Source organism: Ricinus communis, chromosome 4 (genome assembly GCF_019578655.1).
Source record: "Ricinus communis isolate WT05 ecotype wild-type chromosome 4, ASM1957865v1, whole genome shotgun sequence".
In the NCBI taxonomy this organism is placed as follows: Eukaryota; Viridiplantae; Streptophyta; class Magnoliopsida; order Malpighiales; family Euphorbiaceae; genus Ricinus; species Ricinus communis.
Genome location: NC_063259.1, coordinates 9111829 through 9124489, shown reverse-complemented (window position 1 = coordinate 9124489; position 12661 = coordinate 9111829). Strand labels below are relative to the sequence as shown.

General features: G+C 31.5%; 1 protein-coding gene across 8 annotated transcripts; it reads left to right on the top strand.

The window, feature by feature from the left end:
• The first annotated feature begins 5840 nt into the window (after positions 1 to 5840).
• Positions 5841 to 11633, top strand: LOC8270233 (mediator of RNA polymerase II transcription subunit 22b). 8 transcript variants are annotated; one of them, XR_007215387.1, is made up of 5 exons: positions 5841 to 6028; positions 7207 to 7393; positions 8434 to 8562; positions 8757 to 8822; positions 11201 to 11633. XR_007215387.1 is itself a non-coding variant. In XM_002527165.4 (4 exons), exons 2-4 carry the CDS (start codon positions 7226 to 7228, stop codon positions 11214 to 11216), a joined length of 279 nt encoding a protein of 92 aa, XP_002527211.2. In that variant the 5' UTR covers positions 5841 to 6028; positions 7212 to 7225; the 3' UTR covers positions 11217 to 11633. The 8 variants fall into 8 exon arrangements, 3 of the variants coding, with proteins under 3 accessions (XP_002527211.2, XP_015579681.1, XP_015579680.1); XR_007215386.1 differs by having other exon boundaries at positions 11172 to 11633; XR_007215388.1 differs by lacking the exon at positions 11201 to 11633 and adding an exon at positions 10067 to 11165.
• Positions 11634 to 12661: the final 1028 nt, after the last annotated feature.

Genomic DNA, 12661 nt, shown 5'->3' with positions numbered 1-12661 from the left:
CATGCAAGAGACAATCGGGTTGAAACGGTTCCAAAAGATCTTCTTTTCCTCTATGCTATGATCCATGGTAAGCTCATTCTAACCTCTAATTCCTTGATCATCTTCTTCATCTTGGCAATATACAAAAAGGTGCCATTCTTATTTCCTCCTACATCACCAAAATTGCCAAACACCTACAAGTCCTAACTTCTCTCAATAAAACCTTTCTTACCCCTCCTATCTTACCTCTCTTGTTAGGATTAGCCTTTCTTAAGCATGTCAAAGTCATAAGACTTGGGCCTAAATGGGAAGTTGATGGGAAATGTTTCCTTCTAATTAGAGTGTATGTGGATGATAGAAAGAAGAAAAATAAAGACCATAGATTGCCAAGTAAGCCCACTCCTTCTTCCTTCCAAGGACAACCCTCTCTCTCTTTTGAAGAAAAGGTCTTAAAGCAAATGGAGAGGACTTAGAATTACCTCCACTACTTTATGCGGATTTAGTGGAAATCCAAAAAGTCCATAAAATTCCTTATTGCCATATGGAGGATTAGGAAGAAGAAGAAGAAAAAGAGGCTCCAATTCCCCCTCCTCAAGCAAGCACAAGTGGCTTAGAAAAAGGCAAGGAGCTTATGGTATAAGAAAAGGAAGAAAAAAGATAATCTTTTATTTACTTTAACTTTTTTTATTTTTCTTTCTCATGCATGGATTCATCTTTACTGATCACACATATACAATATTTTAATTAATGCAAGTATTTTAGTTTATGATCTACTTCTTTGCCATTTACTTTCTTTGTCTTCCTTTCTAATTTTAAGAAAGGGAGAGAAGTGTGCTTAAATTGATTTCTAGGAAGTATGGAGAAGAAGTATGCATAAATTGATTTCTAAGAATAAAAATGAGAGATGTATGACTTAGTTATAGAAACTAAAGGGGAGAAAATGCAAATATTGGGGAGTAGTAAATTGAGTAAATCTAGAAATCAATTGTTCCTTTGATTTTTTGAATGTTAGCTACCAACTATTCAATTGTACTTATATTTTATCAATTTTGATTTTCTAATCAATTTGGTTCTCAAAATCAAAAAAGAGGAGATTGTTGACCTCAGGTACAATTGATCTCTATTTTGATCTTAACACCAAAATTGAACATTGATAACCCTATGTCTAAGTGTCTATATGACAGAGCACCGAAGGAACCAACCAAAGTTTAAGCATTCTTAAGCTTTAAAGGAAGTCTTCTATAAAGACCCAAAAAGTGTGAGGGCACAGGGCACTTTTCCTATGATCAAAATTTTAGAAGACGTTGAAAAGTGCACCTGATATCTTGGCAATTGCATCGCAACACCTAATAGTCAATGTCAAAGCTTCAAGAAGTGCGAGGGTGCTTCATATTAGAGTTTGAAACAAAAAATGGAAGATGATAGTGTGATGAGAAGTGCGAGGGTGCTATTGTGGTGTGGGGGCGGTTTTCGCAATTAATGTGATGTCAATAACCGTTGAGATATCAGCCATCCTATTAATGCTACGTGTTTGGAGCCGTTGGAGCCCCAACATCTCTTTTTTGAAAGCACAAGTACGCGTTTCGGGAATTTAGGCAATTCTTTTTCCAAGTCATTAGTCTTGCAATTAATGAGTTTTAGACCCATTGTAACGTCTCCAAGAGGTTGGTATGAGTATAAATACTCCTCTTAAAGACACAATAAATAAGTGTGTGATTTAGGTACACCAAAACTCTTGCAAATTCATTTCTCAACTTTTTACACTCAATTTCTTTCTTTATAGAGTATATTAAGTTAAAATTCTTTATTCAACTAAAGATCTAAAGGGTTATTGTGTGAGCCTAGGTATTAAAAATACAAGAAATTGGTTGTTGAATAACCATTAATACTCAAGGGTTAAGGGACTTAGTGAGAGATTGGTTAATTAAAGGAAGAGGTTTAGTGTTAGCCTTGAAAATACTAAGTTGTTGGGTGAACTTGTAAAACCCAAAAATTGTAATCTTATAGATTATAGTGGAATATTCAAGTGTGATATTCAGGAGTGGATATAAAGAGGATTGTTCTCGAACCACTATAAGCCTTTGTGCCATCTTCTTTAAACCTTACTCTCTTTAATTGTTCTTAATCTTTCTTATATCCTTGTGTTTTACCTAAAACTATTTATTTTCCCATTTGAAATCACCAATTCAATCCTCCTTCTTGGTTCTAAGAGACAACAATCTTCAAACTAATATATCATACACCCATTCAAACAACAATTAATTATTTCTACTGGCATGTCCATACCACAAAGTAACTTCTTAGTCATAAAAAGTTATCAGTCACTATATTATTTTCAAGCACTGTCTGATTAAAGCATCTTTCTTGCATATAGTTCTCTGACTTCATGCTCATTAGTCTAGCAATTAGAGATAGTTGTGAATGCTTCTTACTACCAGGCCACAACTCTTAATCAGCTACCTTTAGCATGTCATAAAACTTTTGTGCTTCAATATTAAGGGGTTTCTCCATGTCATTGACATTAAAATCAAGACCAATTGCATCCATAACCATCATCTAATATGGATTAAATGTTTCTTTCTAACAACACCACTTATACTACCGACTTTAGAAATGTTGCCAACCTTAACTATACTTTCACCTAGATATGTCCACACATAGTAGTCAAGTACAAATCCATACTTTGCCACATGGTATTTTATTATATCTAGGTCATGGAAAAGTATATTCTAGCACTTCTGGTGATTAAATGGACACCTAATCTTGTTATTATCCATGTATCTAGATTGACTAGAGGCAAAATGAATATACTCCTCCAGACTATCCAAAAATTCTTGTTTCATAATGCCCCTTGTAAACCTAAACTACATGCATTGACGATTTGAACTTATTTTCACTTGTTACAATTGGACATAATATTTTTATGTACTACTTATTGTTTGTTTAATATTGTGAATATAAGGTGAAATTCTCAATCTCAAATTCTCAAGTGTTAAGAGACTTATTAAGAGATTGGATCACTAAGGGAAGAGTTTTAGTGTTAGCCTTGAAAACATCAAGTTGTTGGGTAAACTTGTAAAACCCAAAGGTTGTAATCTTATACATTATAGTGGAAAACTCAAGTATGATCTTGAGAAATGGATGTAGGGAGGATTGTTCCCGAACCACTATAAACCTTTGTGCCATCTTCTTTAATCCTTACTCTCTTTAAATTGTCCTTGATCTTTCTTAAATCCTTGTGTTTTATCTAAAACCATTTATTTCCGCAATTTGAGGTTACTAATTCAACCCCCTTCTTAGTTCCAAGGGACTACAATCTTCAAACCAATATATCATACACCCATTTAAACAACAATCAATCGTTTTTACTAGCAGGCCCATACCATAAAGTAACTTTTTAGTGCTGAAAAGTTATCAATTACCACATTATTTTCAAGCACTATCTCTTTTATCAATTCACACATCCGATCAAAGCATCTTTCTGGCATATGGTTCTTTGACTTCATGCTCATTAGTCTAGCAACAATATATAGTTGTGAATGCCTCTCACTACCATGCCACAACTCCTTATCTGCTACCTTTAGAATATCATAAAACTTTTGTGCTTCAGTATGTGGGGGTTTCTCCATGTCATCGATATTAAAATCAGGACCTATTGCATACATAACCATCATCTGATATAGATCAAATGCTTCTTCTCTAACAACACCACTTATAGCACTGATTTTAAAAATGTTGTCAATCCTAACTATCCTTTCACCTTGATATGTCCACACATAAAAGTCAAGTACAAATCCATATTTCGCCACATGGTATTTTATTGTATCTAGGTCATGGAAACCCTATCCTGACACTTCTGGTGATTATATGGACACCTAATCTTGTTCTTATCCATCTATCTAGATTGACTAGAGGCAAAATGAATAAACTCCTCCAAACCATCCAAAAATTCTTGGTTCAGAATGCCCCTCACAAACCTAAAATACATGCATTGACGATCTGAACTCATTTTACTTGTTACAATTGGATAATACTTTTACGTATTGCTTATTGTTTGTTTAATATTACAAATATAAGGTGAAATTCTCATTCTCAAATTTTTACATCCTTGTAACGAATGTGTTCACTTCAAAGCTAGGAGCTTATGCATTTAGAAATGTGTCGTCTGTACAACTATTTCACATTTATCCGCATATTCGTAGAATTTTTGGCAGCATCTCCTCCCAGTTCTCCAAGTGCACGAAATAGAGTATATGTTATCGCATAATACACACATATACCAATATGCACACGAAGAACAAAATGGAGATATTATTGATTAATCTACATATGCAACGGATAAACATCAAACACAGTCTTTTTACGGATAGTGCATTTCTAAACTGTCCACATTAGATAATTCAGTAACCTCTCACTCTCTATTGAAAAAGACACTGAATAATTTTCTATGGGTTACCATTTCTGGATATTTTCTTATCCCGGCCATTATTAAATTAGTTTAAATTTAAATATAATTTTTAAACTTTTTAAATATTTTAATTATCACTTTTTTATATTCTTTTATTTCAAAAAATATCAAAATTATTAAGCTTTAGATATTAATTATAGTTTTAATAAAACTTTTTTTTATCTTTAGAAATATTCTTTTATCTCTAAATTTTACCGAAATTTCGATTGAATCTCTCTTATAATATATATATACCTCCGATAAAACAGGTGTAGCTCCTAAGTAAAAGATATTCCAAATATAGCCACAAATACAATACACATCTACATCCACAGCATATTTAACATGTGTGTGTATTGTTCCATTTATTTAACATGTCCATGATACAAATCATAAAAATAACATGTCCGTCGTACTGCTCTATTAATATACCAATCAATTTTACATATCATAATTACTTATTCATCACTAATTAAACATAATATAAATTCCAATCATGTAGCCATAAATACAATAAAAACTTCCAATTGAGCATACTACTCTATTCATTAACTTATTCGATAAGTTAAAAGATAATATATATATACTACTTGCTAATTTCCGTACTCTTCTTCTATTGACTTCTATTGAAAAAAATAAAAAAAATTACATAATACATTATAAAAATTAAATCTAAAACTTAAAAATTGTAATTTAACTACAATAACTTAATAAATAAGAATTAAATACACATTAAAAAAATAATAAAATTAAATATAACACATATTTTATTTAATAAATTTGACCTAATTTTTGTATAATTTTATATGAGTTCTATAATATTTTTTAAATTAAAACTTTTAATTAAAAATATAATCTAATTATTTTTTATTAAATAATATGAATAAATTATGCTATAATTAAATGTTTTTCTTTTAACTTAATAAGAATTTAGTTTAATATAATTTAAGATTCAATATGAAGTATAAGGACTAATTGAACTTTTTATATTAAATAAGTATTTTGATTAAATTGAATTGACATTTTTATCAAATTGATATATAAATTGATAAGAAAATTAAAATTTGAGCTAAATGCCCATTAATTTTAAATTTTAGAAATCGATTAGCACTTTAGCCATAAAATTTGATTATTTAATAAAAATATTGTCGGTATAAATTTTTAGTGTAAAATTATAAAATATATATTTAAATATTAAAAAATTTAATATAATATACTAAAATATAGAAAGTAAGTAGTAAATTTTTAAAAATTATATATATATTAAAATTATTGTATTAAAAAAATTTAAACGTTAATTTTAGATATATTTAGATAAATTTTGATTTAGAAAATAAAGATTATATTTAATTATTTAAATTTTTCTTTGAAAAGCAGATTTAATAATTTTCTAATTTAGCAAATATGTATTCCAGTTTCCAATTGAAAATGAAATTTCGAGTTTTCTCAGCAAACTGGATAAAAAAATTGCGTAAATAATTCCGAATTAACCAAATCAAGCACAGATAAAGAACTCAGTGCTCAGTGACTGCTGATCTTCCATTTCTCACTTGTCCGGCATCCAACTGTGTTGTTGTCTCCGTCGTTCAAAAATATAAGCAGGTGGTTTTGTCTATTATCTTTGCCTTTGCTCTCTCATTTCATTGAAATCATGATTTTGCTTCTCTAATTTTTAATTTCTTAAAAAATTTCAATTTCAAGACAAAAACTTTAACAAGTATGAGTTGTGTGGGCATGATTGGTCCTTTTTTAGGATTTTCTTTATCACTCTATTGGTACAATTAGAATTTAGTAGGCCTCTCACTCACTTGTATATATCTACTTTTCTGTTAAAATTCTGGTTTATTTAGTAGATAGTAAGCGTAATTCTGTCACTCTATCTTGCAAAGGCTTAGTTGAGTTCATATGTTTGGTTTTTGAAATGAACCCAGTAAAAAAAATGGACCTAAAAGTTTCAAAACTGAACAACTGAATTGAGGTGAACTGGTTTCATTTGGTTTAATTCGATTCTATTCTCGAACCTGTTTCAGTTTTGCTAGGGGTGTGATAAAATGTAGTCGAAACACCACCACCTTCGAGCTTTTACTAAAAGTTGAAGCTGAAAACTCAATACAAGCTAGATCAGGCTTCATATTTGGACCTAGAACTTAAGACTCAATGAAACACTTGAACTCAACTTGGTTGAACTAGAGCAAGTGTTTTGGCAATCTCAATCCCAAGCAATAACATTCTTCATAATGACGAAAATTTACCTAAGGCAGAAGTGAGGACTTGCACTCAGAACTTCCACCTTCCAAGAGCAAATGCTCTTACCACTTGAGCTAGTTCTCAAGTGCACTCCTTATATCACAGGATATCAAAATATAGACAATCTTAAGTAGTTCATGGGTTAGATTAGCTCAATTACACTGCTGAATTCATTATCAATTTGTGGAAATCGTTTAATTTGGTTTTGGCTATTTGTAAATCAAGTTAGGTTAGCTCATTTAAAAATCCCATTTAATTTGGTTTTGGCTACTTATGGATCGTACCAAATTGACTGATGCTTACCCCTTGTATGCAAAAGTAAATAACAATGTTAAATAAATAATTATGGGTTCTCACCTGTAAAGAAAATCTTTACAGAAAGAACAGAAATTGCGGGTCTTTGGTCTATGCCAGTCTGATTTATAGCTGTTATTGGTGTAGAAGGTCTCTGTAAATGCACCTTGGTTCGTACTGTCTCCTTTTCCTAAATTCTTCTTTTTTTTTTTTTTTTAACTTGATGGGTTTTGGATCAGTTTAGTTTGCCAAGCAAGAATGAATAAAGGTGGAGTAGGAAGTGGGAGTGCTGGAGGAGCGGGAAGTGGGCCGACAGCGGCGGCAGCAACAGCAGCTGCACAAAAGCAGAAATCTTTGATGCAGAGAGTGGAAACAGATATTGCAAACATTGTTGACAATTTCACTCACCTTGTCAATGTCGCCGGGGTATTCCTTTCTTTTCTTTTTTCCTTTTTTGTTTAATTTCCTTTGTTGCTCCATGATAGTTTTAATCTTCTTTTTCTTTAACTTCTTCAATCCATTGTTAATATAAATTATAACTGCTTCTTATATGCTTTTGTACTGATAGTTCTCCGGGTACTTTGGTCTTTTATTACTTAAATTTTTTGATTTGTGTTTTTCCCATTTTGGATTCAGAAATGACTTATCATGAATTCTTGGGTTCTTGAGCTGCTTTAATCTTTCTTATAAAGCATATTCCAATTTTTCTTGAGCTTAAATTGTTACAAGAGGTTGAAGATGTTTTTTGTGTCTTGTTTCTGTCATTATAATTTATTGTACATGCAAAGTTATCACCTTGTAATTTAGCTAAAGATTGCCCTGAAAATCTATGAATATCAAAAGAAATCTCCTTCACAAACTAGCATGTGCTTGGCACAGTGATGGCAATCGGCAAATCATCTGCATAGTTGAACCATAACTAAAGTAATTGGAATATGAGTGGTTCATAGTCAGAAATAGATGATATGATTAGCAAGTCTAACTTGTATCTTTCTGAACCTTGCCTTTACTTCCTCATTCTATTTCATAGTAGAGGAAGATTCAGTGGGTTCTGCCTGTCTTTCTCTTAGGAACTAATTCTAAGGTCATTTTTTCCCCAAGTACATAATGCCTATAGAACAAAACCATCTTGCTAGTGCTATCTTGAAATTCAATTTCATGGCTGAATGATTACTTCACCTGCAGCTTGCTAGTTGCAAAATGTTAAACTCTATCAAATAAACAAACAAAGAGTTCAAGTAAATTATGCATTTCTCAACAAGTGACTTCCTTATCAATGCTTCGGCATCCTCAACTTTGGTTCATTTGCAGTATCTAGTTTATGTACCTTGATTAAAAGAATTCCTATTACATTTACTTCTGATACCATGGAGCTCATCTGAAAGACTGAAACCGATTTTCCTCACTCTTCAGTTCTTTTTCTGTTTATTTCCTTTTTTGTAACTCATGGTTTCTTGATCTGATAGGGGCAGTGATCTCCTTTGATTGCTATCGATTGAATCCCAGACATTGCTGCAAGTCTAGAAACAAATAAATAGCTGCAACGAAGGTCCTGGGCTTTGTAAACAAAATGGATCTTAGATTAGAGCTTAAAGGTATAACTAAAAATGAACATTAAAATCCCAATTTTATTAGAAGCCGTACAGCTGACTTGCTTGTTTCTTTAAAGAACTTTTCAATATCTTCTCCTTATTGCATTCATAGAAGTAGATCCATTTCTTCAATCTCCAGACAGTTACTTTCATACGTGGATGTAAAATTTACACAAAAGCATGCTTACTCATGACAGGTGAATGAGCTACCAGTTAGAAATTCACAAGAAGCTTTTATGATGGAAATGCATGCTGCCAGAATGGTATGAGCAGCTCTCTCTCTCTCTCTCTCTCTCTCTCTCTCTCTCTCTCAATACACAGACACACCTAGAGCAACAATGAAGCATAAGCAAGCACTTAAATTTAATTGAGCTTCTAATTTGTAATCTTTCACGATCGTTTTATGGACTTAATCTTTTGTTTAAAATTGAACTTCGTAATGTAAACCTTACAATTCTTGTGACGCAGTTTCTCTTATGCATCATTTGTTATATAAATACACTTAAAATTGCTGCATAATTTCGCATTATAAAGAAAGTTAAATTTGGAGGTGAATATCTTCTGATTAAATTTGCTTCCTCATAAAATTTTCATTCAGAATACAGCTGCCGAATGGAAATCTAGGATCTACCATCTTAAATTCTAATTGTAGGATAAATTAGAATGGGGAAAAGGCTCAAATATGATCCCAAAATTTAGCCATTTTGTCACATTAGAGCCTTATTTTTTTTCGGGACATATATGATCCTTAACTCTTTAAAAACACACTCTTAAACGCTGAAATAAAGGATAAATATTTTCACATAATCTCTGTCTATTTGACACTGAACTGGACTAAAAGACGTCTATTCTTAGGTTGTTTAGCGAGAATTTCTTCATCTCCTTCCTCATCTCTCCTTCCCCTCGTTGCAACCTTAATCTATCTCATCGGAAAACACAACTCAGTTTCTTCATTTTCATCTTGTCTAAATAACAAATTCTGTAGCGAGAATATCTTTGACCATCATCATTTCATCAGGCTGTTCTTCTTTCATTGTTTTTGTGTGTTTTGGATACAATTTCTTTCCAAACAAATTGAGGCTTAATTCAAAATCATATCAAATCACCTCATCGGCGCTAAACCTTCTCAATCAACTACATTTATTGAACCAAATTCTTGTTTAACTTATTCACCACCTGAACTCTAAGAAAATTACAGTTTTGACCCTATGAGAAAATTGCTAGACATGCATTACATAGAGGATAGAGATTAATTATTTGGATAATGAGACAAAGTGAGGTGTTTAATCAATAAAAGGTGGGAGAGTGTATATGATGTCTAATTCTAATCAATTAATGGAACAACAAATAGATAAAATTGGAACGAATTGGGTATACCACATTGCTTAGTTACTATGCTTATGGTGTGAATTGGACACTCTCTTCTTTTGAACTTACTTTTGAAAATGAGTTCTACCCAAGTCCATTTGTCATGGTATCAGAGCCAGCCTTTTATCTGCTATGATAGGTTTGGACCCGACCCGTTTGTTTGTCACGCTAAGCAGGGAAGTGCTAGAAGTTGTATTTATCCCATATTGCTTAGTTATTAGGCTGTTATGGTGTATATATGTGGATTGGACACCATCTTCTTTTGAGCTAATTTTTAGAGAGTTCTATCCAAGCCCATTTGTCATGGTATCAGAGGTGGAAGGGTGTTAGAAGTTGTATTTATTCTATATCGCTTAGTTATTGGGTTGTTATAGTATACATATATGGATTGGATTAGAAGTTGTATTTATTCTATATCGCTTAGTTATTGGGTTGTTATAGTGTACATATATGGATTGGGCACCCTTTTCCTGCTGTTAAGTTTGGTCTTCACCTATTTTTGTTGGATATCCTTTTGCAACTATATATAGTTGGTCTTGATTGTTTTTGGTCTTATTGGTCACTGTTGGACTAATTGTAATCTTAGGCTCCGCTGGTTTCATGGATAATAACATGTTTTTGGATGGAAGACTTCTTTTATGCATATTTTGTGTGATTGATGAGGAACATTCCTATTTTGATTAAATATTGTGTATTCACAATCTACATGTTTTAATTGATCGGGGTGTAATTGACTTTCTTCTTATCCTCTGCAACATTATAGTACCCGAGTTATAAATATTTAAGTTCTTTGGATAGCTTTTGCATTTGGACATTATATTTTTTTTCTGGTTCGGCTTTGTAGTTTAGGCATTTGACAATTTGCTTAACAGAATAGTGCAGATGATTGGGAAGAATAGAAATAAGTGAGAGTTAGAAGGCTTGAAAAATAATGGGTCCCACACAGCCTTGTTGGACCAATAAAATTGCCACACAGGTCTATTATTGTTTGAGTTAACAGCCAACATTAACGTGGGTAAAAGCACTTTTCAAAGAGTTTGAGGTTTTTTTGTCCCAAAAAAACATGAAGTTCCAATATGACAAAATAAGTAAACATTAGGGTCATATCTATACCGTTTCCCATTAGATTGCAGGGTGAAGACGAGCCTTCTTGAATAGTTCTATTTAGTGTATTCATGAGCCAAATATTAAATACTTGATAGAGTGATTTGGTCAATTATTTCTTAAAGTTTTTCTGAAAGCAGGTTCAAGCAGCTGACTGCAATATTTTCAGGATTTGCATCTCTTAATGACCATGTAGACGAAAGAATAATTGAGTTTGACCAACTGTCAGAAAAAACGAACGACATGTTAGCTAGAGTTGGGGAGGAGGCTGCTGCTAGCCTCAAGGATCTTGAATCCCATTACTATTCTTCTGCACAGAGACCAAGTCAGGATTCAGAATAGAACCACCGTGCTGATCTATTGTAGAAATTCCTCAACTTTTTTTTTAAAGAAAAATTCTTTTTCCTTTTTAATTTCCCGAATCATAGACAGAACCACAGAACAAGCTACTTTCAATCAATCACCCATCCAATTCTACAGAAAACAGATATCACTAAAATACTCGTAGCTTTTATGTATGCTAACATTTAAAACTTTTCAAGATTTGTCAGCGGCTGCCGGAAGAAAGACAGCAGTTGAGTGTTTACGTGACAAAAGAAAAAGTTGAGGTGTGCAAATGATAAATTTTAAGAAGTTTAGTTGTCCGAATATGAATATGCACTGAGCCTACGTCAGAGGCTAATCCTTTTGCTATTTATAATAATTATAATATATGTATATATAAGTGGGAAGGATAAGGATATATAAATTTACTAAAATTCTCGAGTAATGATAATAATTATAACATATATACATAAAAGTGGGAAGGGGAATGATATATAAATTTACTAAATTTTTTTTATGATTAGTGTTATTAAAATATTAATTTTATATAATTTAATATAAAAATTAATTGATAATAAGATACTAATAGATATTACAATGAAAAATAAAATTAAAGATATTTCACATTAAGTGGCAATAATACACATGTACTCTTTTCACAATAAATTACAATAAATTGGATTGCGCTTATATGTTTTATTACTTTTTTCATCTTTATTACTTCATGATTTTATCTTAATGTTCATATTGAGTCAAGTCTTCAAGACTTTAACTCTTGAATCGATGCTTATATCTTTATTTTCATCTTGCATACTCCAAATATATATATATATATATATATATATATATATATATATATATATATATATTTGCTTCGTTGCATCAATGGTAATTAAAGAGTACTAACAACAACAAGACTAAACAAGATTGTTAATAGTAATAATATTTTGTATCATCAAAAGCACATATGAAACTTTAGGGTCAACAATCTCTCCTTTTTTTATGATGACAAAACATTGATTGAATAATCAAAATAATTCTCCCTCTTTTGGAATCATTCAAAAAGGGTTATCAACATAAAGTGTATATATTGTAAATACAATAGGTTAGACAAATGCATGAAATTAAAAGATACATATATATTTTCCATTTCTTTTGCAATTCGAGGATCTTTATGTGTTTACTCCTCCTTAAAAAAAAGTAATACTTGCAAAACTAAAAATATATCTCTCCCTCAAACCAATAATTCTTTAGCACAACTATAGAGAATAATATAAACCATTTTAAAAGAGCATGATCATATAAA

Bases quoted from the DNA above. Each gene is read 5' to 3' on its own strand.
- LOC8270233 (XM_002527165.4), top strand. From the start codon at position 7,226: ATGAATAAAGGTGGAGTAGGAAGTGGGAGTGCTGGAGGAGCGGGAAGT. The intron at 7,394-8,756 runs GTATTCCTTTCT...TACTCATGACAG, and splicing joins ACCTTGTCAATGTCGCCGGG to GTGAATGAGCTACCAGTTAG. The intron at 8,823-11,171 runs GTATGAGCAGCT...TTCTGAAAGCAG, and splicing joins AAATGCATGCTGCCAGAATG to GTTCAAGCAGCTGACTGCAA.